Raw genomic sequence first — 27,549 nt, 5'->3', positions numbered from 1 at the left:
GTGTGTGTGTGTGTGTGTGTGTGTGTTTTCTATATTTAAACTATCTGTCATATATTTTGGTATATGATGCAAGGTGATTATCTAAATTAGACACTTTTCAGATAGTTGAGAAATACTTCCAGCACCCATTTAGTAGTTTTCACTTTACCCACTGATTTGAGCTGTGCATCTTTAACTTTTTATGTATGTTCTAGGATTTGTTTCCAAGTTCTGTGTTATATTCCATTGTTATAGTTCTGTACTATTTTGATCATTTATGTTACTATTTATTTGATAAGGCAGTTTGTTGAAATTATCCTTAATTTTATTTATGTATGTGTGTGTGTGTTCATCTTTACATTTTTTTTTTTTTTTTTTTTTTTTTAGGGCTGGGATATGGCTTAGTGGTAGAGCACTTGTCTAGATTGAATTCAATCCCTAGCACCACTTACAAAATCTATTGTGATTAGTATTACAAGATAAAAATTAAGTTTGAAAAGGATTAACACCATTTCACCTTTAGACAACCACTCAGAAATATGCAAGGTGTGGCACTTACTTTATTGAGGTTTTCTTTAAGACCCCTAAGTAAAATTTGTCTTAAGTCCTGTAAGTTTTATAAATCCTTTACAGTTGTTTTGGTTTATTTCTATGAGAGTTTATTTCACAGCTGCAGGTACTGTGTGATTTTTTTTCATGTTCAAATAAATACCTAGGAAAAATATTTATTAGCATTTAAAAAATCTTAACCACATGTTTAGTGTCTGTATTCTCTTGAAGTTTCTAGGTATATGATCATATCATAGGCATATTAAATTTTCATATCCTTTTTTAAGTGAGGCCTCTTATTTCTGTTTCCTTTCTTCTTGTATTGGTTAAACTGCAAATTCCCAAACATTTCTATCTCAGTGTCCTTCTTCATTCTTAAAAATTATTGAGGACCTCAAAGAACCTTGGTTTATATAGATTATTTCTATTAATATTTAGTGTGCTAACTTTTTAAACTGACAACTTAAACAGTATTTATTATTTCAGTTAAAAATAACAATATTAAACCCATTACAAACACAAAAACTTAATGTGTATGTTACTGTGGTTTGAACCTAGGGCCTCATGTGTGCTAAGCATGTGTTCTTCCACTGAGCCACATCCCGAGCCCATAAAAATGCATTTTAATGAAAAATAACTATATTTCTAAAACAAAATTTTACAGAGAGGGTGGCATTGTTTTACATATTTTGTAAATCTCTTTCATGTCTGGTTTAATAGAAGGCAGCTGATTCTGACATCTGCTTCTACACTCAGTCTGTTGTAATGTACTATTTGGGTTGAAGTACACGAAGAAATCTTGCCTCACATGGACCTGTAGTTGGAAGAGGAAGAGTATTTTAATAGCCTTTTCAGATAATTCTGGATATTTTTAATTGATACTACACTAAAACTTGACAACTTGTCATTTCTTAAAGGCTAGCTGTAAAGTAGAATCTAAATCAATGAACCATTCACACTTGGTTACATTGAAATCCATTGGTCTGTTTTGCACGTTCAATGAATCTTTTACCCATGCATGATTTTATATCTTGCAGTGGTCATTTGGAAAATATCATTTCACTGAGTTATGGTCATCTTATATTGACATATTTCTTTACACACTATCAAAAAAATCACATTTTTAATCTCACCATTTATTTTCCCAGAAACATCTATAAGTATGGGGAAGCAGTTCCTCATACTTCAGTGCCCGATGGCAAATACAGTTTCTAAAATCCTGGGTTTTGCTCAAAATTTAATCATTGACAACAAATACCATCCGTTGTTTTCCTTGAATTGACAGGCTCACTTAATTCATTTTTGAGGCAATGTCTACAAAATACACAAGTGTAAATAACAAGAGCTTTCCTGTCAGTTTTCCTTCTAAGCAAAAAAGGTGTCCACAGCAAAAGCAGCTGGCTCAGCTGCCGCTCAGCAGTCACTCTGATGCTTTTTCTTGAGATAACCACGGCAGTGACATATGTAGCATACTTGACTTATGTGGACTCCCCATTTCATCACACAGAACATTAAAAAGATGTGTACTCACTTTAAAGTGAGATTTAATAAAATTATTAATTATTATTGTTTATCAGGGACATTTTTTATGTGACTGCTGTACTTATTTTCTGTGAGTGCACACATGAGAGTGAAAATGGGATTGTTAGTAAAGGTTGGTACCATTGCCTTTATTCTCGATAGAGCTAGTGTTTTATCCACTAAATCTTTTGCACCATTAGTACAAATATCAACCTAGTAAAAAAGAGAAATAGCATCTTATAAAAATAGTTTTCACCCCACTGAAAAGGTTTTGGGGACTCCTGGGGTCTTCTGCATTTTGAGAACCTGTGCATTACAACTTCTAGAAAAATTTAATAATGGTGATAAGATTTTCTTTTCTTGACTTCATTTCTGTGGAGCTACTTAATATAAGTAAGTACAAATTCTGAGGTTAAATTTAATTGTCTCATTTGCAAATTTTAGACAATGATTCTGCAACTTCAGACCCCGATGCTGAAATTGCTGCCAGGACCAACGGAAAAGGGAGCCCGGGTGAGCAGTCACCCAGCCCAGTCCAGTTCATCAACAGTGCGGGAGCAGGGGACTCTAGTCGCTCCACTCTTCAGAGGTACTCTCATCCAAGTCACATTTTACCTTCAGATTAATCTAAACACCAATTTCAGTGATTTAATTACCTTAGAAACAGAGCTGCCAGTAGTGAGGTCCTATATTTTAATTCTGGCCCTTCTACTTTTCTTTATTTAAATGCCATCTCCTTAATCTTTTTCACCGCAGTCTTACTGAATTAATATAAGAATATATTAGCCAGGCACAATGGCATGCACCTATAATCCCAGCTACTCAGGAGGCTGAGGCAGGAGGATCACAAATTGGAGGCAATTTAGCAAGATCCTGTCTCAAAATAAAAGATAAAAAAGAATGGGAAATATAGTTCACTGGTAGAACACTCCTGGGTTCAGTCCCCAGTACTGACTATATTAATACAAGAATACTCATTTTCCCTCCCAAGTTCCATTCTCAGCCCTTTTGTAGTAAGTTTATTATTAATACTTAGCTTTATAAGTACTGTTTTTTCATTCAGAGTAGGATTTTCACCCCCTTTTCTGCCTACTGCTGCTTATAATTGCTCTGTCTAAAATCAGAAAAATAAAGCCCAGAGTACAGCAAAGGAGAGTGAAAGCAGCAATTTGTGTTGATTCTTAAATTGCACATGACTGGTTTTTCTTATTCCTTGGGCTCTATTTCATGTAGCACTTTCTCACAAATATTAACCACTGATTATAGAACTGGAGATGATTTTTAGCATATATTCATCCCTCCTACTGGTAAAACGATTCTACTAGAGAAACTAGGTTCTACTAGAAAAAGATTGCCATCATCAATATCTCTACTGTGAAAAGACTCTAAAAATGCATTCAAGAAAAGATAGGCCTAAAGGACTTCTACTGAGGATGCAGTTCTATATGAAAGAGAGTTTCTTCATCTTTGGTTCAACAAAATTTGCACTATATAGGATATAGTCATAGTGTTTATTAGATTTAAATGCAGAATTTGATGTGCTGTGATGGAAAAGGAAATACACCACATACTAAACTGTGGCTTAGCATATGTGTCTTAATATTCCTAGGACAACAAATACCATCTTCTCAGTCCACTGCAGATATGCTCACAACTTGCCATTTTGTTCATAACACCTCATCGTCTTAGTCCTTTGATTCATGTTTTCACCACATTTCCTCTCTAATATTAAGATGGCAACTAATTTTAGTAGTTAGATGACCTTAGAAATAGAACTGTCAGTAATGAATCTCTCAGTTTAATCCCAGCTCTTCCTGTCTCATTTATATGAATGCCACTAAATATAAAAACCTCTTCAGCTTCAACATTGTAATATGTCAAATGGACATAAGTGCAGATAACTAACTGTTCAAAGTTTTAAGGTTCAGTATCTTGTGTAAGTACATTCACATGTCACTTAATGATGGAACATTATGACAAACATGTAGTTAGGTGATTTTGTCATGGTAGGAACATCATAGAGTGTACTTACACAGTGACCAAACTAAAATGGCAACAATATGACTAGGCAATATAATCTTATGGGATTACCATTGCATATGCCGTCCTTTATTGATCAGAATGTCATTATGTGGTGTTTGGCTATATAGGAAATATATAAAATATTATTGCCACTTTATATTTATATGTAATACGCACAGAAACACCTTTAGTTTTTTCCTGTCCTTATCAATCTTTGTTCTGCTTTCTTATACTCCTCAAAATCCTTTGGAATTAACTGTTCCCCTCTTTCTTTCTCTGTATGCTGCCCAACACTTTATACCCCCTTGGCCATGTCATCACCAGGCATTGTCTGGAGGTAATTATGGATACATGGATCCCCTCTTGGGGTCCAGGACGATAGAATAGGAATCCAGAGGATCCTGCATTCAGAAGCAGAACACTGTACTCATTTACCTTCTCCTTTGAAGTGCCTTTTGAAAAGACATTGAGCACTCATCTCACTGTTCTAAATGCATTTGACCTTTAAGCCACCAAACCCTAACTGTTTTCTCCTGACCTATTTTTTCCCCTTACAGCGTCATCAGTGGTGTCGGGGAACTGGATCTAGACAAAGGGCTAGTGAAGAAAGCAGAGCCTAACACCAAAGACAAACCTTATTCTGACTGCCCCTTCCTGCTGCTAGATGTTCGTGATAGAGATTCTTACCAGCAGTGCCACATCATTGGAGGTAAGAGAGAGAGGGCTTTATAGTACCTCACTCCCAGGAACAGAGCCTGTTCTTGAGTCCAGGCAGGCTGAACCACAACCAGCATTGACAGGGAGTCCGTGTGTGTACTAGATCCATTATGGAAACCTCTCAGGTTGGCTCCACTATGTGCTCTAAGAGAGGCTGCTGATGCTTCTCAAATGGCTCAGGGCTCACCAGTACTAAATGTGAACAGTGAAGTGAAGCTTCATTCTTTGTTCATAATGTCCTGTTTCTTTTTATTCCCCAGTGTATTTAGGTTTATGGCTCATGATTTTGAAAATGTATTTACCTCTTAAATTTTAAACCAGCTGGGAACTAGGGCCAAGTTGTACTGAGAGCTACAGACTTCTAAACATTTTCTTCTCTTCACAGCTTACAGTTACCCAATTGCAACTCTGTCTAGAACGATGAACCCCTATTCAAATGATATTCTTGAATATGTATCCTTTGTTGTATTTTAAGGAGTTGGATAGGATGAGGATTACAAGAATCAAATGTACCATAAAACGTGTTCCTGGTGAGAAGGCTGTCAGGTTAGCATATTTGAGACTTTGGATTTCTAACTGTTGCTTAGAATCTTGACGATGAAGGCAGATGCTTTCAAACCATGCTGCACTGGGCCAAAAAACATTAGGTGAAAGGTTATGATCTGTTGAAAGGTAGTCCTAAGATATTGTCCCACCAGAAAGCTTACCCAAGTAGAACTTAAGAAATAAATATTTTTCTATTTTAATTTTTTCTCCTTTAAAATTTTTGATTTAAAAAAAAATTTCCATTCACAAAAATTGTATAAGTAGAAAATAATTAAAATACTGAAAAATATAAAAAAGAAAATGGAAATCTCCCATAATCACACAGTTGGAGCATTGGCTCCTGTTATATTATTGGTATATTTTATTCTGGATTCTCGTGTGTGTGTGTGTGTGTGTGTGTGTGTGTGTGTGTGTTACAAAGTTGAAACCATACTGTATGTATAGTGTCTTGCTTTTTTCCGCTTCTTATTATAGCATGTCTCCCCATCCTAACATAAGCTCTTTGTAAACTCCATTTTTGATACTGTATATTATCTCATCTTCATATTTACTATAATTTATTAAACCATTCCTTTATTTTGGACGTTTGGATGGTTCCACCTTTTTACTATTATAAGGAAGACTTCAGTGAATACATTGGATATAGAAGTTTTCCAGATTCTTTGTTTGTAAAATAGATACTAGAGTGTATAGTATTTACTTCCCGGGATGAAAAAAACCAAAGGGTGTAAATAAGGTATGTAATAGTACTGTCTCAGACTATGGTAATACTAGTTCACAAAAGAGAAGAAAACTAGCTCATGTGGTTTCCATGACAGGAAATATCCAGTAACTGCTGCTGTGATGGGTAAGAATGGACTCCTCTGACATTTCTTGAACTCAGAAGGAAGAACCCTGGGGGTTTCTTATAATCTAGGAGCATTAGCTCAGTGCCTGGATCCTTAACTTATCTTTTAGAAAAATGCTCACGGCAAGATCATCATTCTGTATGACGACGACGAAAGACTGGCCAGCCAGGCGGCCACCACCATGTGTGAGCGGGGGTTTGAAAACCTCTTCATGCTTTCTGGAGGTGAGCAAGGCCACCTTCTCCTTGGGACTTAAAAGATAGATCTGTGGACTCACAGTCCTTCAACCCACCCCATCACCTTTTCTTCTCAGTGTATGGAATTTAGTGTTCTCAAAGGAACTAGGAGTTATGTGAATTGTCCTTTAGCTCTATTGCACATGTTTTTAATTCCTAAAATAACAGTGTTGCTTCAGGGCTCTGGAAGAATGCTGAAGATTTGAGCAAAAGGATTTCTTGAGGAATTCTCAGAACATTCCGTGTAACATTTTCTGGTGTAATTTGCTTAATGGTGAAACCATTAGGAAAGATTTCATGTCCTTGTGTTGGCTTCAATTTGGTGACCAAAGATTAGGAGACATGCAGGCTTTTTTTCCCAGGGTTTGATGTGGCCTTACCATGTTAATCTTGTTTTTGTTTTGTTTGTTTTATGTTTGTTTGTTTTGATGCTCTTCTATGTCTAGGTCTAAAAGTCTTAGCTCAGAAATTCCCAGAAGGACTGATTACTGGTTCCCTGCCAGCATCTTGCCAGCAGGCCCCACCTCCTGGTTCTGCCCGGAAACGATCCAGCCCCAAAGTGCCACCCCTACTGGCTGAGAACAAATGGAGATTTACCCCAGAAGACTTAAAAAAGATAGGATATTATCTGGAAGAGGATCAGGGTCCCACAGACAATCCAAGTAAGATATTTTGACCTTTGTTTTCTGTGAAACTTGAGATTTGTATCTTGAAATATTCCCTCATCATATGAAAAACTTCACTTTCCTATTCAGATTCTTAAACTATCTGAAAATATGGCTGATCCAGGTATGAGGTAGGGGTGACCCCTGATAGTGGTAAGAATTAGACATAGAGAAGAATTTATCAGTCAAAGGGTGCATCTCAGGCAGGGTTGAGCGCAGCATAAGGCATTCAGATTCCTTCTCAGGAAGTTTTCTTTTCCTTCCATTGCTTCTGGGTACATTTAAGTCACCACCCAGCACTTTCTGGTTTGTCCTTCTGTCTTACCTTTGTCCCTCTTTCCTTCTTCTAATCACCCCTCATCCTGTACCCCTTTCCACCAAAGGAAAAATGAGAGACTCGGTTTGTTGGGGATAACAGTGAGAAAGCAAAAAAGCTATCTGAGCTTCACTCCATCCCTCCCCTCTTCCCCAATGCAAGTGGATCTCAAGGATGAGGAATAGGTCATCATTGGCCCAAAGTACATGCTGCACCAGGCTTCATTAGCTTAAAAGTGGTGGTAGACTAGGACTTCATTAGCTTAAAAGTATACTTGGCGGATTGTTCCTGGAATCATTCTTGTTGCTCAGCTCCTCTTTTCTTTCCTCCAGGCCGGCTGAACCAAACTAACTCCTCTGGAAGAGACTCCAAGGTGCCTAGTGCCCGCAGTAGTCAGAACCTGCCCACTGGGATCCCTGCTGGCCACTCGAACCCCCGAGCACTTGGCAGTGGCCACCTGCAAGGCAAACCCTGGAAGTAAAGACTTTATCTCACTTAGTCAAATAAATGTTTCCCCTCCTTTCAGAATCCCTGTGCAGTTCCCAAGTTGGTCATTTTCAGAACCGCTGTAGAGAAAAGCCCATGCCATGTAGGGTAGGCCATCTTCCCTCTCCCTGTCTCCCCCTCCTCTCCTTGCAGCCAGCTCGGGAAGGATTTTGACAGATAACCACAAAAACCAGAGGCATGACAGGCTCTAGTGTCCTCCCTATTGTTTACAGAATATTTAAGTCTTTTGAAACTAAATAGGAAAAAAAGGACCTCTCTCTCTTTTAAATAAGGTCCAGCTTATTTGGTCTATATCCAGTGTTGTTTTGTAAATATTTCAGTCACATCTGCTGGTATGTTATTCCCAACCAGTTTTTTTGTTGTTCATTATTGATTTCATGAAGGCTTCTCCAGGTGGGCTTGGCGTGGGCAACAGTCCCCAGGGTGTGTATGAGCCTTGGTTCCAGCCACCCATAGGCCCACACCAGGTGTGAGTGGCTTTCTAAAGAGCTCTGCCCAACATGCTGTGGTTCTGTTGGGAGTTCAGAGTCTGGTACCTGTGAGCATGGCTTAATTTAAGATTTTGTAGAGAAGCACTACTTTTCTTTAGCACTCCCCCTTGTTAAATGGTTTCCTGGGGCCAGAAAGGTGTGCACTCTCCTGTCTTCACATTGGGAAGAGGGATCACCTTGGCCATTGTACAGGCCTATGTTGGGAACCCCTAGAAGCCACCAGAACGGTCCCTCACTTGTAGTCTGTATATCAGTTGTAAATTTCCATTGCCTGATGGAGTTCATCTGCGTTAGATGAGTAGGAACACACAAGGTGAGGAGGACTCTGAAGTCCTTTGTCAGGCTGACAACCCTTAAGCCCTTGCTTTAAAAGACAGTATTAGTCTAATTGAGTAATTAGTGCAATTTCCTGCTTACTTTTCATTCTCATGACTGAGCTGTGATTAGGAGGTTGTGATTATAGATTCTGGTTTTGGCCGGAATTTTGAATCAGCATTAATTGAATTGCTAGATGACTGACATTCATTCTATTTAATTGGGGGAACAAAAGACCTCAGGTAAGGATGAGGAGCTCTGAAATCATACAGAAAAGGAAAAGAGCCTTGTTAATTTTTATGGTCTGTGATCGTAGCTGTGATAAGGGACTAAGGAATAAATTGTGTTCTTCGTCATGGCAACCAGCTTCTGAAAGCCAACTGAAAATTGCCTATCCTTAGGTGGTTACTGCTGCTGGGTAAGATTTGCCTTAAAAGTACTATTTCTCACCACCAAAAAAAACAAAAAAACAAAAAAAACCTCCGCAGTATTTCTAACGTGGGGGCTGTGTTTGTAAGAGAAATAAACGTAATAAATATTTCATGCAGACATATGGAAAAATAAGTCAGATGCAGCCCAGTTCTGTTTTAGAGTGTGTTTATTCTTCTCTACTTGATTTTCAAAGTGCAACATTTTCCGATGTTTTAGAAATCAAACAAACCAGGGACATTGTTCAGATGTCAAGCCGTGCCCAATTTTCCACAAGATTCAAGAATCTTGTATAAAATTCAGCCAATGTACACATAGCTTTAATGAGAAGCCCGTCATGTTTCCCCATAAATTTATTGCCTGAGAACTTAGTTCAGCCTTTTGCTAATGCCAGAATGCTCTGGCTTTTTATTTTCTTTATGGCATAGATAGAAAAATGCAGATTTTTCCACACTCAACTTTCCCCTAGCGTGGACAATATTTTCAGCCATCTTTAACACATATACATTTTTAAGGAAAAATATTTTTCTCTGTAACAAAGTTCTGGTTATGCTATTTTAAAGTTGGCTAGTCAGGAGACTAGACTATCCCACCCTATTCTATTTTGAAAGTAAAGGATAGTTTCCCCTGTTGCTGTTCTGCAGTTGCAGCTTCATATGTTAGAAACACTATGTATATATTGGAAGTCAGAATTGCTGTGTATTCAGCAGAGAGATGGAGCAGGTTGAATATATTTGTGTGTGTTTATCTATTGTGCTTTGCCCTATTGGTAAGGACTTAAAATTTTCAGAAGACCTGTCAAGATTCTGCACTTTGAGTGTTAAATGTTATTATCAGACATTTTTTATAAGCTCAAGCTATTGCTTTTAACATTGTACCTTACTCCTTTCTTCATTAGATTGTTTGACATGTATTATTTAAATGATCAGTGATACTTTGTGCAATTATGAATGTTGAAGATTAAAGAACATAGTTACATAGTTACTAATTTGTCGTTTGCTATTAATGTGCTGAAATCTGCCAACTTCTCTCTTCCTCCCTGTCAGGATGATTTGAGGGAGCCCCAGGAGACTGGAGTGATTGGAAATAGTACCTTTTTTTTCCTGCATCTCTTAGAAAGGCATATATTCTTTGTATAAATGAATCAGGAAATCATTCCAAATAGAGTCAGAGACACACTCTCTGGTCAGAAGGCCTGGTTTCCTGTCATGCTCAGGCAGGGACTGATGGCCAGATCATGTCACAGCTTCCTTGTCAGTATTCTGGGCATTCATTCCCTGCCCTTGCCTGAGACCCCTGAGAAGGAGGACACTTTACCAACGTGCAGTAACCTCTCTACTGTGCGTCAGTGATGGTCAAATTTTAATAATATGTTAGATGCCTCAAAGAGATGAGTACGTCAGAATGAGAAGAGTGGAGGAAGGAAGGAAGCAAGAAACAAAGAGGGAAGGGGGAAAAGAGAGACAGAAAAGGAGGGGGAAGAAAGCTGCAGGACTCATTCAAAAACTGAGAACTTCCTGGGCTGTAATAATGTCAGGTTCAGTCTGTTGAAAACTATAGAATGATTCAAATGACCTAAAAGTAATTTTCATTTCATTCATTCTGCAATAGGAAGCCAGAACCAACACAATCATATTGGACCTGGTATAAATCAGGATTAAAAGAGAACACATAATGTTCATTAGTCACTCAGGGACTTTTCCTGGGGTGCTGTTTAGATTCTACAAAAATTCTTAAGACTTTAAGCTACTCACCAGGAAAACAGAACAAAACAAAAACCTTTTCTTCTGTAATTCCCTCGTGGAATATAAGTGAAGCCAGAGTCCTAGGCTGGAAGAAATATGTAGGTGATTTTTCTTGTGTTGGTTTTAGTTTCTGTCATGTTGTTTATTGGTTACAGAGTCTGTCTTTTATTTTATTTGACTTTTTTAGGGGGATAACTAATTTCTGTCTACCTGGATTCAAATCCATGATTACCTTCTGGCTCTACTCTGAAGATAATCATTAAGATCCTTTCTTTCTCCAGTTCCAAAACTGAATGTTCTCAGTGTCTTTGATGTGAGTTTATTTTCTTCACATCTCTTTCAAAGATGTCTCATAATACTTTCCTTTTCCAAAACCTAAGAAACATGTGGATTATAATTTATAAGTTTAATTACATTGGGCATGTTAAATACATGCAGTCCAATTTTTTGATTAGCAAATATATTTTTCATATAAAAGCAAAAATAAGACACACTGTGCTTTAAAAAGTGTTCAGAATACATTTGGCTAGTAATACTTCCCTAGATTTGTAGTGATTATTGGAATTAATGTGATGGCATTCTTAAATTTGTATCCAGGTCAGTTATCACATAAAGAAATGTAATGGTAGAAATTGTCCATCTCAAAATTCTGACAGAACAGGGTACATGATATTGTTGTGTTGACAAAACTGTATTTGTCACAGTATGATCTCCTCATGGTGTCACTTTCTGGTACTGATCATTGTTGTTTTGAATACAAAAGCAAATTCTCTTTGTGTAACATCCTGAGGCACCTAGTAAAATGTGTGGCCCACAAGATATCGATTATTAAATGCTATTGACTCATGAACTACATTCTGTTAAAGGAGATCACTGTGTCTTCCCTTTGAAATCACTTAGACCTTAATAATCTCCTAGAGGGTGCAGATCACCAATTCTGTGACAGTGGCCCTTAAGTAAGTGTTCTTTAATACATAAATCAAGACTGAAGTCCATTATGGTGGCCATTCGATGCCACTGTATATTCTGGAGGCTTAGGAAGCTTGTTTTGTCCCCTTGTGCATCTGGTTTTTGGATCTTCCTCTGTGGAAGGTGCTCAGAGGGGCTAATTGGGTAGTTGTTCCCTGGCTGACTGCCACCTGCCAGGTCTGTTTTCACTGTCTTCTCAGTAGCCTTCTAAGTTGCTGCCATCCCCATCAGAGAGATTTTTTCCGAATCTTGAAGCTTTCCAGATACTATCAGACACTTATAGAGCACCTACTATGTGTTAGGTAGCACTTTCAGATACTCCATTTTGTGTGTGTATGTGTGTGTGTGTGTGTGTGTGTACATATTTAATTGTAGATTGACACAATACCTTTATTTTATTTATTTATATGTGTATGGAGGAGCAAACACAGTGCTTCACATGTTCCCATAGTCCTTCCAATGTGTTTTGACTCCTTTAACTCAAGCAGTCCTGTGAGGCTGGTGTCTACCTTTTCAGCTGAGGAGGCTAAAGTTTGAGTGGAATGAAGCAGCTCACCCTGAATCATTGAGTAGTTGATGGGAAGCTAGGACCCAGCCTGAGGACAGCAGAGCATGTTCTCGTAGGCACTCTACCCTGAGCTTCCCACTCTGGGTAGGCACAGCCAGGTTTGGTCCCCCTTGGCAGTACCTCTGTTTCCCAGTGAAAATGTAGCCTGCCTTTGGCTTCCCTTCCCTCCTCATCACTGAGATTCCTCAGGAAGGCTTCCTCCTGCCACCTGCACAAAAGGCAGTGGAAAATTAGGAACTAAAAACACCTGTGCCCTGGAATAATATGTTTTTTTCCACTGAATATGTCAGTGGACAGGGTCCTATCTTAAAAGAAAATTGATCCAGGGTTTCTGAGGTTTATTTTGTCAGTGGACACCCATGTCTTCTACTTAAAGAATGAGAGTTACAAACTTTTAACTAGATTGGGGGGTGGGGGATTAAGCTGTTTTCCAGATGGATTGAACTATCCATTTAATAAACCATCTTGATGTGCTTTGTGTCTATCTCTTCTTTCCTTTGTCATGATGTTTCTAATTCAGGCTGAAACATAAATTGTGAAAACTGACCCATGACCACAGGCCTGAGTTTCCTGGGGAAACAGAGGCAAACCTGCAGCCCATGTCAGCAAAGCCCTTATTTCCACTGCACTGTTCTAAAAATGTAGCTGATACCACAGCTGTGGTTAAGCAGAGACTTTTAATTTTCTCCTTTTACTTTGGCAATAAACACTTGGCAGTCTTGGTCTCTGGGGTTGTTAGATGATGCTCGCAGTTTGAGTTGCCAAATTAATGCGGATCCTGAAAGCTTTGGGGAAGAATTCATTACCCTTTGACAGTTTTTCAGATATAATGTGTGCTCTGTTCTTTTCTCAGAGACCTTCCTTGGCCTGACCACTCTGAATGTATGGGTTGGTCATACCAGTTTCCTCTAAAAGTAGCATCTGGATCTTAGTGTGTTCAGGAAATGATGTTCCCATAGTCCTTCCAACCAGAGCCCTTGTGCATCCTCAGATCCACCTAGTCCCACTTGCCCTTGCAGAACAATCGCCAGGATGATGAATAGCTCTGCACTGGATGAGGGATCAGTGAGGTCATATCTGGATCTTATTCAATGACTTTTCAATTTTAACTTCAGGCCAAAGCCAGAGAACTAGAGGTGCATATCTGAGTGTTAATTTGGAGACTACCTGAAAGATTCTTGTGGACCACCAACCGCCCCCAGGCGACATTTGAGAATCATCTGTAGTGGTGTAAGGAAGAAATAAAATGACTTCACTTAAAGATCTTTGAGGGGCCCTGGAGAATAGGCGTTAGCATAATCAATTCCCAAGATTGTGAAGGGAACTGAATGTGAGCAGAAAGGGCTCTTGGGAATTTCCACTGGGACTACAGCAGAGTGCTTAGGGAAGGGCTTAGGGGACCTCAGTAATCCCTGTTCTGATAGTAACACTGCTACTTCCAGCTATATCTGGAGTGTAAATTTTTCTGAAGATAAGATAAACTGCAGTGTTCTGGGAAAGATGGTGAAATAAGAGGCCAGAACAGAAGAAGTGAGATTAGACAAATTCTAAAAAGAATCTGAGCAAAGACTAAGATGCCCATTCAGATGTTTGATATTGAAAAGAAGAGGATGTTAGGGCAGCTTTGTGCACAGATTCATTATCTGGTGTGCTTTGGGGATAAACATCCCCAAATAAACATTGATTATTAAAGCTCATTCTAAGAAATTCTGAAAATCATAAAGAGCAAATCTACTAGCACTATTATGGGGGGGATATGTCCTGAGTATCACCTGTTTGTTTTAAACAAAAATGGGATTCATACTCAACAGTCAAATTATTTTTTCCATATTTTTGTTAGTACATTATAGTTGTACATAGTGGTGGCATCTGTTGCATATGCATATATAAACACAATATAATTGGCCTGATATTCCCCAGTATTTCCCTTTTGCTTCCCATCCTGTCTCCCCCTGGTCCCTTGCCTTTATGGATCTCCCTTTAATTTTCATGTGGTTTCCTGCTCCCTGCAACTTTCTTTTCCTTTTTCCTTTCTAGCTTCTGCACATGAGAGAAAACATATGACCCTAGACCTCCTGAGTTTGGCTCATTTCACTTAACATAATGCTCTCAAGTTCCATCCATTTTCCTGCAAATGACATATTTTCTTTATGGCTGAATAAAACTCCATTGTGTATATATACCACATTTTTTTTTTTTTAGTCAATTCATCCCTTGAGAGACACTGAGGTTGGTTCCATAGTTTGGCTATTGTGAATTGTTCATCTATAAATATGTAGTATGATGACTTTATTTTCTTAGGATAAATACCTAGGAGTATACCTAGCTGGGTCATATGGTGTTCCATGCCTAGTCTTTTGAGGATCCTCCATATTGATTTCCATAGTGCTTATACTAATTTACAGTCCCATCAAGAGTATAAAGGTGTTCCTTTTTTTCCACATCCTCTCCAACATTTATTATTGTTTGTATTCCTAATTTGACCAAATTATTTTTTTTTAAAAAACTCACTCTATATTAAGTCCAAATCATATGCTGTCAAATTCACCCATTTTAAGTATGTAAGGATTTTTTAATGCATTTACAGAATTGCACAGCCATCACAATCCAGTTTTGGAATGCTTCCACCTGTAGCCAGCTTCTTTCTCTTAAAGTGCTGTGAACATTTTGTCCATGTCAACACAGATCTTATTGCTTCGAGATGTTATTCCGTCGTGGGCGTGTGTCATACTAATCAATACTGATTGTTCTTTACATTCTTTTCCCTTTTTGTTTGACTTTTTACTATTCCAATCTTGTGCCTACATATTTTTTAACTTGTCCAAATGTTTTTATAAAATAAATTCTTCCATGTGGATTTTCTGGGTCAAAGAAGCAATATATATATATAAATGTCTTATATTGCCAAATTTGCCCTCCAGAAAAGTGGCACAAATTTATCTTCCCACTGACAGTATGTGACTGTCCTTACTCCTTCCTGCCGTTGATAACACTGAGTCATCAGTCTTTTATTCTAAGCCAAGCCAATGAGAGAAAAATGACAACTTTGTTTTTCTTTGATGTGCAAGGAATCACTGAGGATCAGTATCTTTCTTACATTTACTTTTTCTGTTTCTGCTTTGGGAATTGCTTATTTATCTTTTGAACTGTTAGTCTTTTCCTTAAACCTCCCTTTACTTACTTGTACTTTTAACCCCCTCAATATCACTAATATTTTCATGTAAGTTATGATATTTTCTAAATGCATTATTTTATGTTTTTATTCATAATTTTTACATTTGATAAAAATGTTTGCAAACAAAATGTAAAGCTCTTCCCACAGTTGAAAAAATTTTTAAGTATTCATAACTTCCATGTCTCCATTTAATAAGCATTTATTATGATTGATATTAATTGATTTATTACTAAAGTCATCTTACTAAATTTTCTTTTCTTACCAGGCTTTATTAAATAAAAGGTGATTGTCTTCCTACTTGGCCAAACTAAGCAGTGAAAACAGGTTGAGCTGATCTACGATCTTCTTTTGTTTTGTTTAATTTTTTCTTTTTTAGTTGTAGATGGACCCAATACTTTTATTTTATTTATATTTATTTATTTTAATTTTTATGTGGTGCTGAGAATGGAACCCAGAGCCTCTCATGTGCTAGAAAGTGCTCTACTACTAAGCCACAAACCCAGTCCTGATCTACAATATTATTGTATGGGTGGAGGAGGATGTTTCCCAAAACATAACACAAAGGGAATATTTTCAAATCTTTAGGTTATCCTTCTATAGATACCCAAACACCTCACCTTGTCTCATAAACTTATGTATGCAGTTTATATATACTGTATGTATAGTCAGCCTTGTTCTTGTTTTTCAGAATGTTTGGTAGCAAAAGCACTATTAAAATAGAACTCCAAGATGAAAACTCCCTCATATCCCTCATAAAATGACAAAAAAAAAAAAAAGTTGACTTTCAGACCACCTTTTGTGAAAAAGACAAGATTCAAGTCAGTAGAGCTGGAGGCAGCTTGAGATCGGAGCTGGCCAATTCGGGGAGATGTCCCCATCCTCACCCAGACCCTAGTCCAGGCTCACCAGCGTCCCCAGTGACTTCTGTGGTAGTGACCCCAGCTCCACATTTACATCTTAAGAAATATGGAGAAAGGAGCGAAAAAGTAGAGTCTTATTTTTTAAAAAGCTGGGTTACTCTGTGTGCCGTGGTGCTAGTCACTAGTATACTGCCACAGTCCTCAGGATTCCCAAGCCCAGGGAGGGATGCCAACTTCAGGCCATGTAGGGAATATGGGCAGGAGAACAGAAAGGCAGGGGGTGGGAACTGGAGGGAGCACAGGTGGTGTGCAGGGGATGCTGAAAAAGATGTTGCAAATGAAAAGTTAACCACCTCTACCCTTAAAGGCAGAACCTTCGGGCTATATTACAATTAATAAAAATGTCCCTGGATTGGCAATTCATTCTTTATCTTCAGTGAATGATTTCATTTCACCCAATTATTTTCTTCCAATGTAATTAAGGAGTAGGAGGCCATATCTTGCTTTATAGTAATCTGTTTGACTTGACTGCAACATCTGCAGTCACCAGTATTATTCTCTCTCACATTCCAGGTTACTGCTTTTGTAGACGATGGCTACAACCCCTGAATTCCTTGTCACCATGGGATTCTGGGCATTTGCTTCACAGTTGTGGCAGCTGCCTGCTTCCAAGATATGCACAAATCGCCCCTGAGGAGATGAGCTCAGGGTGATCTAATTAAAATAGATACCACTTGGATACAGGATCCTGGAATACAGGAGAGTTAGGGGTCCTTTAGTCTAACCACCCACATGTTTCCAGTGAAGTCTGCAGGAACTAAATCACTTCTGCCCCAACTTTCAGAGGTGGATGTGCCCCATGCACTCCACATACGAGCCCCAAGATTCTGCACTTTGTATTCTCAAACTTTATTTGGATGGGGCCAGAGAGGAGGGAGAAGGGTGCCAAAGGGCCAGTTCAGTAGGGGTGATTCAGGGTGTATTCCATGATGGTCATAAGTGCCAGCCATGTCTCCTGAGCCGTAGGGACAATCTGAGAGGCTGGCAGCAAGAAGCCATAGCGCCCACTGTCCCGGAGCTCGAAAGTAAAGGAGTACTTGATGCCCTGGTTGTAGGTCCAGTCAACAGTGCTTCCACTGGCTTGATCTGGGGCCAGAGTGAAAACAGAGGAAGGGTCAGTCATTTTGGAAACATTTACATAGGCCAGTGCAATGCCAAGATTTGTGCAATGCCAAGCAGAGTCTGTGTCTAGCAAGGTCTGCTGTTGAACAAGCAGCCTGGCTTCTAAGAAATTCCTGCTGGGCCTAAGCCCAAAAAGCCCAAAGAGGAGGCCAGCATTGGTTGCCCCATTCATTGGGGAACACAGTTGCAAAAGCCTGTCTGAAAAGTGTCTCCATCCAATAGTCACCTCAGGGACACCTCGAAATATAACAGAATTTTATATATATATACCAGAATTCTCCATTTAGAAGAGGAGGTTTAATTCTCTGGGGGCTCTGGTCTGCAGGTAAAAGTGCAAAGATTCAGAGTCAAAGTGAAAGCCCTGGGTCTGTCTTTTAGGGAGAAAGTTTTCCAGGTTTGCAGTGAAATGTGGGTAATGAAGCCACTTTCAAATTGAGCTGGGGGAGAGAGAGGCAGGCTGCATATCAAAATTTAACTTGACTGCTGAGCATCATGGCGCATGCCTGTAATCCCAGTGGCTTGGGAGCCTCAGGCAGGAAGATCACGAGTTCAAAGCCAGCCTCAGCAACTTAGCAAGACCCTGTCTCTAAATAAAAATATATATATAAATAAAAGGCTGGGGATGTCACTCAGTGGTTAAGTACCCCTGGGTTTACTCCTCAGTTTAAAAAAAAAAAAGAATTTAACTTGATGATATCAAATGCAACAAACTCCTTTAGGATCGAACAGTTTCTAAAGAAGGTCTGGGATCAAAAATGAAGTTATCCCCGGGTAAGACTGTGATCCACTCACCCCCTAAAACCTGGGCACATGGGCCAGGAAGTACATGAGGTGGGTGTGCAGTCCACCCCTCTGTTCCCTGTACCCCACTTCTGACTTCCAGTACTCCAATTCAGTTTCCTGGCTATTCCCAAAACACACCAGGCCAGAACACATAGTAAAGCCTTTACCCAGAAAGTTCTTCTGCCTGGAAGGCCCTTTCCTAGATAGATATCCTCTTGGTTTCCTGCTCATTTCCTTCAACACTGACCCAAATTCCACCTGCCTCCAGCCACTTGCCTCTAACCCTCAGTTTTTAACCTCCACACTGTGCTGCCCGATTCTCCTCACCCAGCTCTGTTGCCAGTTTTTCTCCCCAGCATTTTTTTTGCCTAACCTGAATTGTTTACTTAAGATGGTTGTCAGTCTCCTCTCCTAGAGCATACGTTTTCTGATCTTTGCTTATTTTATTCATAGTTATATCCCAAGCACACAAAACAGGGCCTGGTGCAGAATGGGTGCTCACTAAGCATTTGCTGACTGAATTCCATTTCCGTGTAGTAATGCTTCTCCCATGGGCATCGCATGTACAGTATAAGCAAGTGGGGAAAAGATCAAGTATATTCCTTAATTAAAGGGTGATGGATAAGTGTTTTCTTTAATTAAATTTCCTGGGGGATCTGTGAGTTCCAGCATAGTTCTCCACCCCATCCATGCATGAGTCCTGACAAGCTAAAATGACAAGCGTGCTCAAAGGAACCCACAATTGAAAGCGTTAAAGAAGACAAGTTCATGCCAGAAAAAGGTTCTGCGCACTTCTCCAAATGACCAAACCAGAAGTTGTCAGGCATAAGGGACCTGGGTGCACTCCCATGCTCCCTGGTCCGGGTGCCTTTGGCTGCTTCCTTCCATGAGGGATGCTCCCTTGGGCAGGAAGAGCCAGCTGATGTTGGTCTGGGGACTACCTAGAAAGATTGTACAGCCACTTACAGATTGTTGTGATGATGCTGCCATACTTGAATTTGGTCCCGTACAGAGAGGACAGAGCTGTCACAGCAGACTTGGCCAGTTTATCCTGTAAAACACACAAGCAAGGCCACTATCATGGACAGAGTAGTCCAGCTGGCAGGGTGGTCCCAGAGCAACACCTGCAGAAGGGGGCCCATGGGAGAGAACACAGAGCCTGTTCTGCCCCGCAGGTGATCAACAATGCCATGGTCCTCTGTTCCTACAATATGGATGGCTGTCCCTTCCCCTCCCTTTAGTTACAGTGCAGCTCTGAGTGTAGTGCTGCAAGTTGAAAGTCTAGCCCTGCCCCTTGCTCAACCACTCTGTGCCTCAGTTTCCTGGAAAGAAAGAAAGGCTAGTCCAGTAGCTGGTCTTTCCAAATCATCGGGGGTACAAGGGAAGAAGGGGTGCTGAGCACACTGGCTCTCAGCCATCAGGCAGCTCTGTTGGGTGAAAGCCCAGGCCTGCCCAAAGCTGCCCTTGGGTTGAAGGGCAAACAGGCAGCACCTACCAGCTCTTCCTTGTCAGGGGCTGGTTCTGATGTGTAGCCATAGGGGTAAAGGAGGAGCTGGGAGTAGCTGTGGATGGAGATGAAGGCCTTGATGTTCCCGTGGTGGTTCACGAAGTTCACAATGGACTGGACCTCCACTTCTGAGTTGGGGAACTTGCCTCGGTACTGGTCGGAGCAGGGATTGCTGCTGGAGCCAGCATCTGTGGGAGGGCAGAGGGCAGAGCTGGCATTTTCTAACCAAAGTGGTATGGCTTATAGGGCTTCCGCAGTTCCCAGTTCTTTATATGGAGTTGGGAGAGGTGGGATCCAGGCCCTCGTTAAGGAAAGACTAAAGCCTTCTTATAATCTGGGGACCTGCTTCCCTTACCAGCCAGGTTTGGCCTAAACTGAGGCCAGTTCTTCTAGTGATGTGGCAGAGACAGGAAAGAGTTGAGGTTAGGATAGAAAACCCTGAGATGAACTTTCAACCTTAGTTCCATCTAGAAGGAACTTCCTTTTACAGACAAGGACCTCCAACTCTGAAAGCCCAGGTACAGGGCTAACACCCCACCCGCTACCTTTTCCTCACTGCTTGTGCAACTAGCCAGGAGGGTAAGAAGCTGTTCTGGGTGGTCCCATGCCTGCCCCCTAAATCACACGGGGCCTTACTCCCAAAGCCAGCGTCCCAGTTCCTGTTGGGATCCACACCAACACAGAGGGAGTTTGATGTGAGGGATCGAGTTTTGCGCCACATGCGATTCTGAGGAAAGAAAAGGGATCAGCCAGCCCACTGTACTCTGCATCAGAAACTGTATTTGTGTTAAAAATAAAAGTAGGACCGGGAAGCAAGGTCTGGGGTGGTGTGTCTCAACTGGGGACAATTTTGTCCATCACTTTGCAGTGTCTGAAGATACTCTGGGTTTTTCCAACTGGAGGGAAGTGGGAGGTGCTACTGTATCTAGTGGGTAGGAGGAGATGCACAGGTTGGCCCCCCCCACAACAAAGAACCACCTGACCAAAATGTCCATAGTGTCAGGCTGAGAATCCTGTCCAGGAGGGCAGTTCTGCTCACCCCTCCCACGTGAGTCGCTTGTGGGGCTAAGGCCAGAGTACATCCCACTTTCCTTGAGAACAGAAAGATTGTACCTTGCTGTGGGTGAAAGCAAAACCGTCAGGGTTGGTAACAATCTCCAGGAAGATGTCCATGTTATTAAGAATGTTAGTTAAAGCGGGGTCCTGGCCATAGTCTTGAGTGATCTGGTGGGAGGAGGCAAGAGAGGGAGAGGGCAGAGTGCTCCAATCAGGCATCTGCCATGCTGAGCAATGAACACCTCTGGGGTCACTGCTTCTGGAAGGGAAAGGGGATGCCAGGGTTTCTGTGGGCCTTGGTATCAGTCCCCACCAGGCGAGAGCTCTCCTCACCTCCCCAGTCCTACCTTCTTTGCAAACCAGACTCCACTGGCCTGAGTGACCCACTCCCGGGAATGGATGCCTGTGTCAATCCAGATGGCAGGACGGTTGTTCCCTCCAGTGCTGAACTAGGGAAGGGGCAGGGAAATGGGCAAGGGGAAGGTGGATTCCCCAAAGGGAAATCCCCCCAGGCCAGAGGCCACCTGTTCTCTGGTATCTCAGGTTGTTTGTGGGACCACCCCTCAGGTGGGTTGAACAGAGATCCCACAGAGCTTGACCTCCTGCCCCCAGCCCCAGCTTGGAGCCAATATGGTTCAACCTGACCTGCAGGCCCCTGCTCTGTACAATTCTCTGTGGGAGGTCACCAACAAAACTCTTGCCTGTGCTACCCAGAATACTTTCCATACTGTGACACTTGGTTGAAAACACTTGGGTCACCGAAAAGTTTAAATTGTGTGTGTACTTGTATATACACACCTAATAGACCCAGGCCAGCCGGGAAGCTCAGACCTTCCCAAATGTCTACACAGGGAATCTGTATAACAGTGTGAGACCCATGCCCATATACAGATGCCCATGGTGGGGGCCATGAACATCTACATGTGCCCGAGAACATCTACATGTGGGCACCCTTTACCTTCAGCACATAAATGGGTCGATCTTCATAGGTTTTGCCAATCTGGATCTTGCTGACAAGCTGTGGGTGCTCAGCCACCAGCAGGTCCAAGAAGTTATAGATCTGAGATGGGAAAGAAGGGAAGAAGGACCTTGGTGGCTTCTGGGTACCCAGACACCTCCCTCAACAGTCCTGCAATGTGATGGAGCCATGACCTGGATCACACCAGTCACATATAGACAGAGCAGGTGCCTCCCACACCCAGGTTGACCCTGACTCGGGTCCACACTCTGCCCGCTGTGAGGAAGAGAGTGGTGCCTGAGGGGAGTGGCCAAAGGGCTGCCCTCACCTCCTCCAGGGTATGGTAGGTGGCATAGTTAAAGGTGTCGGTAGATTGGACCTGGGCCCGGAAGGCGAACATCTGCTCCTGTTCCTCATCCAGCAGTGACTGCAGGTCCTTGATCATGATCTCGTACCTGATGTCCTGGGCCTCCAGGAAGATTTTGACAGCCTGGAGACTGTGAAAGGGCACTCGGATGTCGATGGGCGTGCCAGGCCAGGTAGGGCCTTTCCAGAAGTCCAGCTGGGGAGGACAGAAGCCGGCACTGTTTGAGTGGGCTAGAGACATCAGCCAGGAGAGCAGCCTGGGACACGACGAACTTGGGAGAGGGTGTTGGTGCCAGAAGCCTCAGTATAGAGGGGGATAGAGCATGGGAGTTAGGGGCAGAGATAAGGAAATGGAAAGGGGGTTCTGGCACTTTGTTAGATGCTCCAGGGCAGCAAGATCTGAAACTGCGGGATTGAAGTCACTTCCTAACCGGGCCCATTCAGTCCAGTGACTCTTTCTGGGAGGTACCAGTGACTAAAGTCGGGGAGTAGGGAGCCCAGCTGGCCTGGGAGGTACTGTGGGGTCTCTGGGTCTCCCTGCCTCTGACCTGCAGGTGCTGCAGGTCCTCCAGCTCCTTCACCTTCTGCACCTGGGCTTCGTCAGCTGCAAAGATTCGGAGCACCTGGTGCCTGGGCAAAGTGGGAGGAAAACTGAGCACCCCAGCCAGTTCCTGCCCTGGCTGCCAACACTCCCCAGAGCAGGAAAGAGGCAGCCTGGGATCCCCAGTGTGGGCCTGGGTCCTCTGGCCTGGAGTAGGAAGAGGCACCAAAGTCTCTGCCATGGGAATCCAGGCTCTCCCCATCTTGGAAAATTCTAGACTTATTGCTGTCCCCATCTATTTAGATTATTTTTCTCTCTCCCAAGCTGGCCAGGCCTCCTCTCTCTTCCTCTACTGCAAATTCCTCCTCATCTCCAAGGCTCAGACTGTCCTGAGAGACCTGGACCTCCGCCAGCCTGCCGCCCCAGGGTGGTGCCAGCCGTGCTCTCTGGCTGGTTCCTGCATGTCTGTCTCCTCCAGACACTGGCTAGGGTGAGTCCTCCCCGTCTCCCCTCTGGGCTCTCGTCCTCCTCCTCTCCACACTCCTACCCCACAAAGTCCTCATTGCCAAAGACAGTTCCCAGCAGCACACTCAAAACCAGCAGCCCCCTCATGCTGCAGCCGTAAAGGTCAGACTGAGGTTGACACTGAGATCTGGGCCTTTTAAACCCAGGGCAGCGTTCTCCTGGCTGTGCCCGAGGGCTGTGCTCCTCTTGCACCTGGACCAGGTCTCACAGGAAGGGGGGGTGGGGGTTCCAAGCTCTGGCACCTTCTCACCCTCCCTGATATGATAAAGTGGTAGGGAATGGGGCAGCTGGAAAGATAAGTCAGGCCCGCCCTTGGCCATGAGGATCAGCTGGGCCTGAGGTCTCCCAGCTGGGACTCACCTGTGGCCCACAGGCCCAGGCACCTGCAGCTGGGCTGTGGTCCAATTTGCTTAGGGTCCAGTGGAAAAGGGGCCAGGACTTCCAGAGGCGACACAAACTGGGGCCTTATGTGAGGTGTCTCCTTCTCCCATACCCCTGAGTACCAGCTCTGTTCTTAGAATAGAGTTGGGGTCCCCTACCTCATCCAGCTCCTGCATCTGCTCAGCTACTTGCCTTCCTGGTTTTATGCAGCCCTGTGCAGGGTACATCCCCTCTGGGGTCTAGGCCATTGAAAGGGACTTCCCAGCCTCACTCCTGGCCAAGGTGCTCTTGTAGGAGTCAGACTGTAGCAGCAACAACTGAATCAGAAACCCAGTTCTAGCCAGCATTGCCCCCCACCCCACCACCATGGGTCCCCAGGGTCTGTGGTGCCCTTGGTAGAAACTAGAACCAGAGGTAATCTGAATAGAAAGGGCTGTGGGAGCTGGGCCAGACCCATGCTGGGATCGCACAGTGGACAGGAGAGCTGGGAACTCACCAAGGGAATTTGCTTGGCTCTGGTTGCTGATCTCATTGCAGAGATGTGTAACCCAAATCCACCCTAATCCACAGGGCCCCCAGGGGTTCACCAGCACCACCTGGGGCCCTGCTCTGTATCAGGGGCTTGGCCGGTAATGACGGCACAGGAGGTCCTTTCTGGTTTCAATCTGTTCCCTCGGCCTCCTCACCACACCCGCTTCTCGGTCAGCCCTGCTAGGCCAAGGCTCGGTGGCCCATTGTTTATGCACGCAACTCTGTCTGGAGCCTAGGAAGACCATAAACTTGGATATCCCCTCAGCAGACTTGAAGTTCCCCGCGCTGCACTTGCCCTGCCTGAGCTCCAGACCCAGGCAGGGCTCACTGCCCCGTGAGGCTTCCTCTGCCGCCTTTCTCCCCAGTCTGCTCCTTCTTGGATGAGCTTGGTGAAGCTGGTTAGGAGAGAGCAAGAAGTCGACTGCAGACCCAGGGCGAGAGGATACTCACAGGCAAGCCAAATCTGCTCCTTCTTGGAAGGACCACCCCTTTGTTCGTTCACCTTCTGGCCCAGCCATTGAGCTCCACCCTGCCGCAATGCCCAGTCAGACCGCCTTGACCTTGGGGAGCTCAGGGTCTAGCAGAGCAGAAGGAACCGGCTAACTGGGGCCTTGTGTGAGGTGTCTCTTTCTCCCACACCCCTGAGTACCAGTTCTGTTCTTAGAATAGAGTTGGGGTCCCCTGCCTCATCCAGCTCCTGCATCTGCTTGGCTCCATGCCTTCCTGGTTTTGTGCAGCCCTGTACAGGGCACATCCCCTCTGGGGTCTAGGCCATTGAAAGGGACTTCCCAGCCCCACTCCTGGCCACAGTGCTCCTGTAGGAGTCAGACTCTGAGAAGCTGGTCTCTGGAAGCTGGCGACGACACAGACTTAGACCTCCAGGGACTCACTGGGGCTGCTGTCCTCACTACAAGAGACCCTAACTGCACATTTTCTGTGATGCTATATGAAAAGGTTCATGAGGGCTCAGAGATACATTGTGGGCTGTCAAGGAGAGGGTTCATCAAGGGGTAGCCTTTGACCTGGATCCCAATGGGAGGGAGGGAAAGGGGAACTGATACTTGAACGCAGAATTCACATTTATTTCTCCTTCTTTGTTTCTGGGGTGTTATTCTTGTCTCCTTAAGGAGACTGTAAACTTCCTCAGGCCAGGAGCCTAGTCCTACCCATTGCTCAGGGTTGTCCCTCATCCGGCAGTACTGTGACCTCAAGCGTTTTTTCTATTTCACACTAGGAAAGGATCTCAAGTTTGAGGTTAGCCTGGGCAATTAGTGAGACCCTGTCTCAAAATAAAAAGGGTTGGGGATGTGGCTCAGTGGGGTCCATACCTAGTACCACACACAAAAATAGAGTGCCTCATTCTGCCTCCAACCAGCCATCAAAGATGCCCCCAAATCATACAATGTATATGAAGCGGGAAAAGATGAGTTCAATGCTATAAACTGAAATTACTGGATAGGAGGCTGGCAGCATACTAGTCGGGGACAGACTCAGGGGGAAGCTAAGCCTGGGTCCCTCCAGAGCACCTCAGGAAACTACAAGTTATCTCTTGCTAAAGACTAAATTCTAGAATGTAGCTGAGGGGTGAGGCCACAGCTCTGCCTGCCCATGCCATGGATTGTTTCATGTTGGTCCAAAGCAAGGGCAAAGTTGGGGACCCTTAGGCCCAAAGCTGGGGGACAGGCAGAGCATCAAGGCTCATGACCCAGAAAGAAACCACCAGGCTGCGATCTATACTCAGGAGGAAGTCACTGGCAAGGGCTGGATAAAATTTGATTTGTTTTGCAGGAAAAAAAAAAAATCAAATGTCCTAGAAAATCATGCAGTGTCACAGCTGGACAGGTTTTCAGTAAATGTCAAGAGAAAGCCCAGATCTCAGAATGGAGGCCTGCAGCAGAGAGGAGCTAAGCCAGGACAAGCCACCATGTACAAGGACAAATAGGGAGGGTGCTTCTGCTGAGCCTGAGAGGAGAGTTGGGAGCATCCTGTGGGGAGGAGCACTAGGCAATGTTGGAGCCAACAGAAGGTCAAGAAAGGCAAAGACCTATTGGGATTAACCCATGAAAGGACAGGAAACACCAATTCTAACACCAGAGATATCCAGTGTCCAACTTAAGTGGTTCTTTTTTTTTTCTTGTAATGTATTTTCTTTCTTCATCCCAAGGATAAGTTTATAAAATGCTCCCCCATGGTGTCTTAGCTATGGTTTGGGGAATTGGGGGAGGAGCGCTGAAGGGGAAGGGAAGTGGAAGGAGAGCCACATAGCTTGGCGAAGGTGGTTAGGAGAGAGCAAGAGGCCGATGCAGACCCCAGGGCAAGAGGATACCCACGGGCGAGCCAAATGGAATGGATTTGCAAGCATGTTATTATTTCCAGGGAATGTTCCAAATACTCAGGGAAGAAACTTGGAAGACCAAACAGGCTAGAGTTGTCTTCAAAACACCAAGAAGAACATTTTTTGCCCCCAAGCTTGAGATGGAAGGCAGGCCACTCTTGGGGACAAGGCAGAGGAGGCTGGCAGCCTAGCTGCCACATCAGCAGCCCACATCAAGTGGAGACAGTCAGTAGAACCCACAGCTGCAGGCCAGGAAATGGACTTGTTGCCGGGGAACAGTTGGCAGAGCCCACCCCAGCCTCCGTCCCAACACACTCATGACTGTGTCTGGAAAGGGCAGCAGCTAGGCCTGGCTCTCAGACATCAACAAAGTGACAAGCAGTGTTCCTCTGAGGAGGTTGGAAGGACAAATCCAGGCAGCCAGATCAGCCTTCGAGGTTCTCAGATGGGACAATCCTTGGGAACGGTAACATGTTCCACAGATCCATCCCATTGGGCCTGCCCTTGGCTGACCTCCTGCCCTGGTCTGCAGCAGGCCTCTTACTCCCTCCTACGCATCATGTCAGTCTACTGACCAGCTCTGAAGCACTTACGCACCCACGTTCCCTGGATTCTCTCACAGCCTGTACCAGCTGACTGCCTGGGCCTTCTTGTTTTTCTAAAGAAGAATTTTACATTTAAAAAAATTTTTTTTTTTTTTTGTAAAGTCATTTTCTTTCTGGCCCAGTGTCTATCTGAAGTGATCAGAGGGGAGATGGAGGAGGATGGGGGAAGTGGATGGCACCTCACTGGCCTCTTGGATGGCGGCCATTGGCCCATCACCCTCGGCCTCTGCCGCTGGCTGGCCTCACACAGGACTCTCACATTCCAAACTGCCTGGTTGGTTTGTTTTCTTAAGAAAGCAATAACCGCAGCACATTCGCTGT

General features: G+C 43.4%; 2 protein-coding genes across 4 annotated transcripts in view; one reads left to right on the top strand and one right to left on the bottom strand.

Annotated features, from left to right (window-relative positions):
• CEP41 (centrosomal protein 41) overlaps nucleotides 1-8,696 on the top strand; it is a 41,514-nt gene extending 32,818 nt beyond the window's left edge. For all 3 annotated transcript variants that reach the window (XM_081286497.1, XM_081286499.1, XM_081286498.1), the window contains 6 exons: nucleotides 2,494-2,638; nucleotides 4,629-4,780; nucleotides 5,174-5,241; nucleotides 6,292-6,406; nucleotides 6,865-7,080; nucleotides 7,732-8,696. In XM_081286497.1, the coding sequence (XP_081142623.1) occupies nucleotides 2,494-2,638; nucleotides 4,629-4,780; nucleotides 5,174-5,241; nucleotides 6,292-6,406; nucleotides 6,865-7,080; nucleotides 7,732-7,880 (845 nt within the window). In that variant the 3' untranslated portion in view covers nucleotides 7,881-8,696. The remainder of the gene's footprint in view (nucleotides 1-2,493; nucleotides 2,639-4,628; nucleotides 4,781-5,173; nucleotides 5,242-6,291; nucleotides 6,407-6,864; nucleotides 7,081-7,731) is intronic.
• An 8,720-nt stretch (nucleotides 8,697-17,416) lies between these two features.
• Nucleotides 17,417-23,463, bottom strand: CPA1 (carboxypeptidase A1; the record flags this gene model as incomplete). Its single annotated transcript, XM_081287765.1, has 10 exons — nucleotides 17,417-17,604; nucleotides 19,390-19,474; nucleotides 19,919-20,118; nucleotides 20,567-20,657; nucleotides 21,044-21,154; nucleotides 21,334-21,435; nucleotides 21,945-22,046; nucleotides 22,273-22,506; nucleotides 22,859-22,940; nucleotides 23,399-23,463. 10 exons carry the CDS (start codon nucleotides 23,461-23,463, stop codon nucleotides 17,417-17,419), a joined length of 1,260 nt encoding a protein of 419 aa, XP_081143891.1.
• Between the last annotated feature and the right edge of the window lie 4,086 nt (nucleotides 23,464-27,549).

This window comes from Spermophilus citellus (genome assembly GCF_964194105.1).
Source record: "Spermophilus citellus genome assembly, chromosome: 3".
NCBI classification, from domain to species: Eukaryota; Metazoa; Chordata; class Mammalia; order Rodentia; family Sciuridae; genus Spermophilus; species Spermophilus citellus.
The sequence above is the reverse complement of the archived record's forward strand: the minus strand, read 5'-3'. Positions and strand labels throughout refer to the sequence as shown.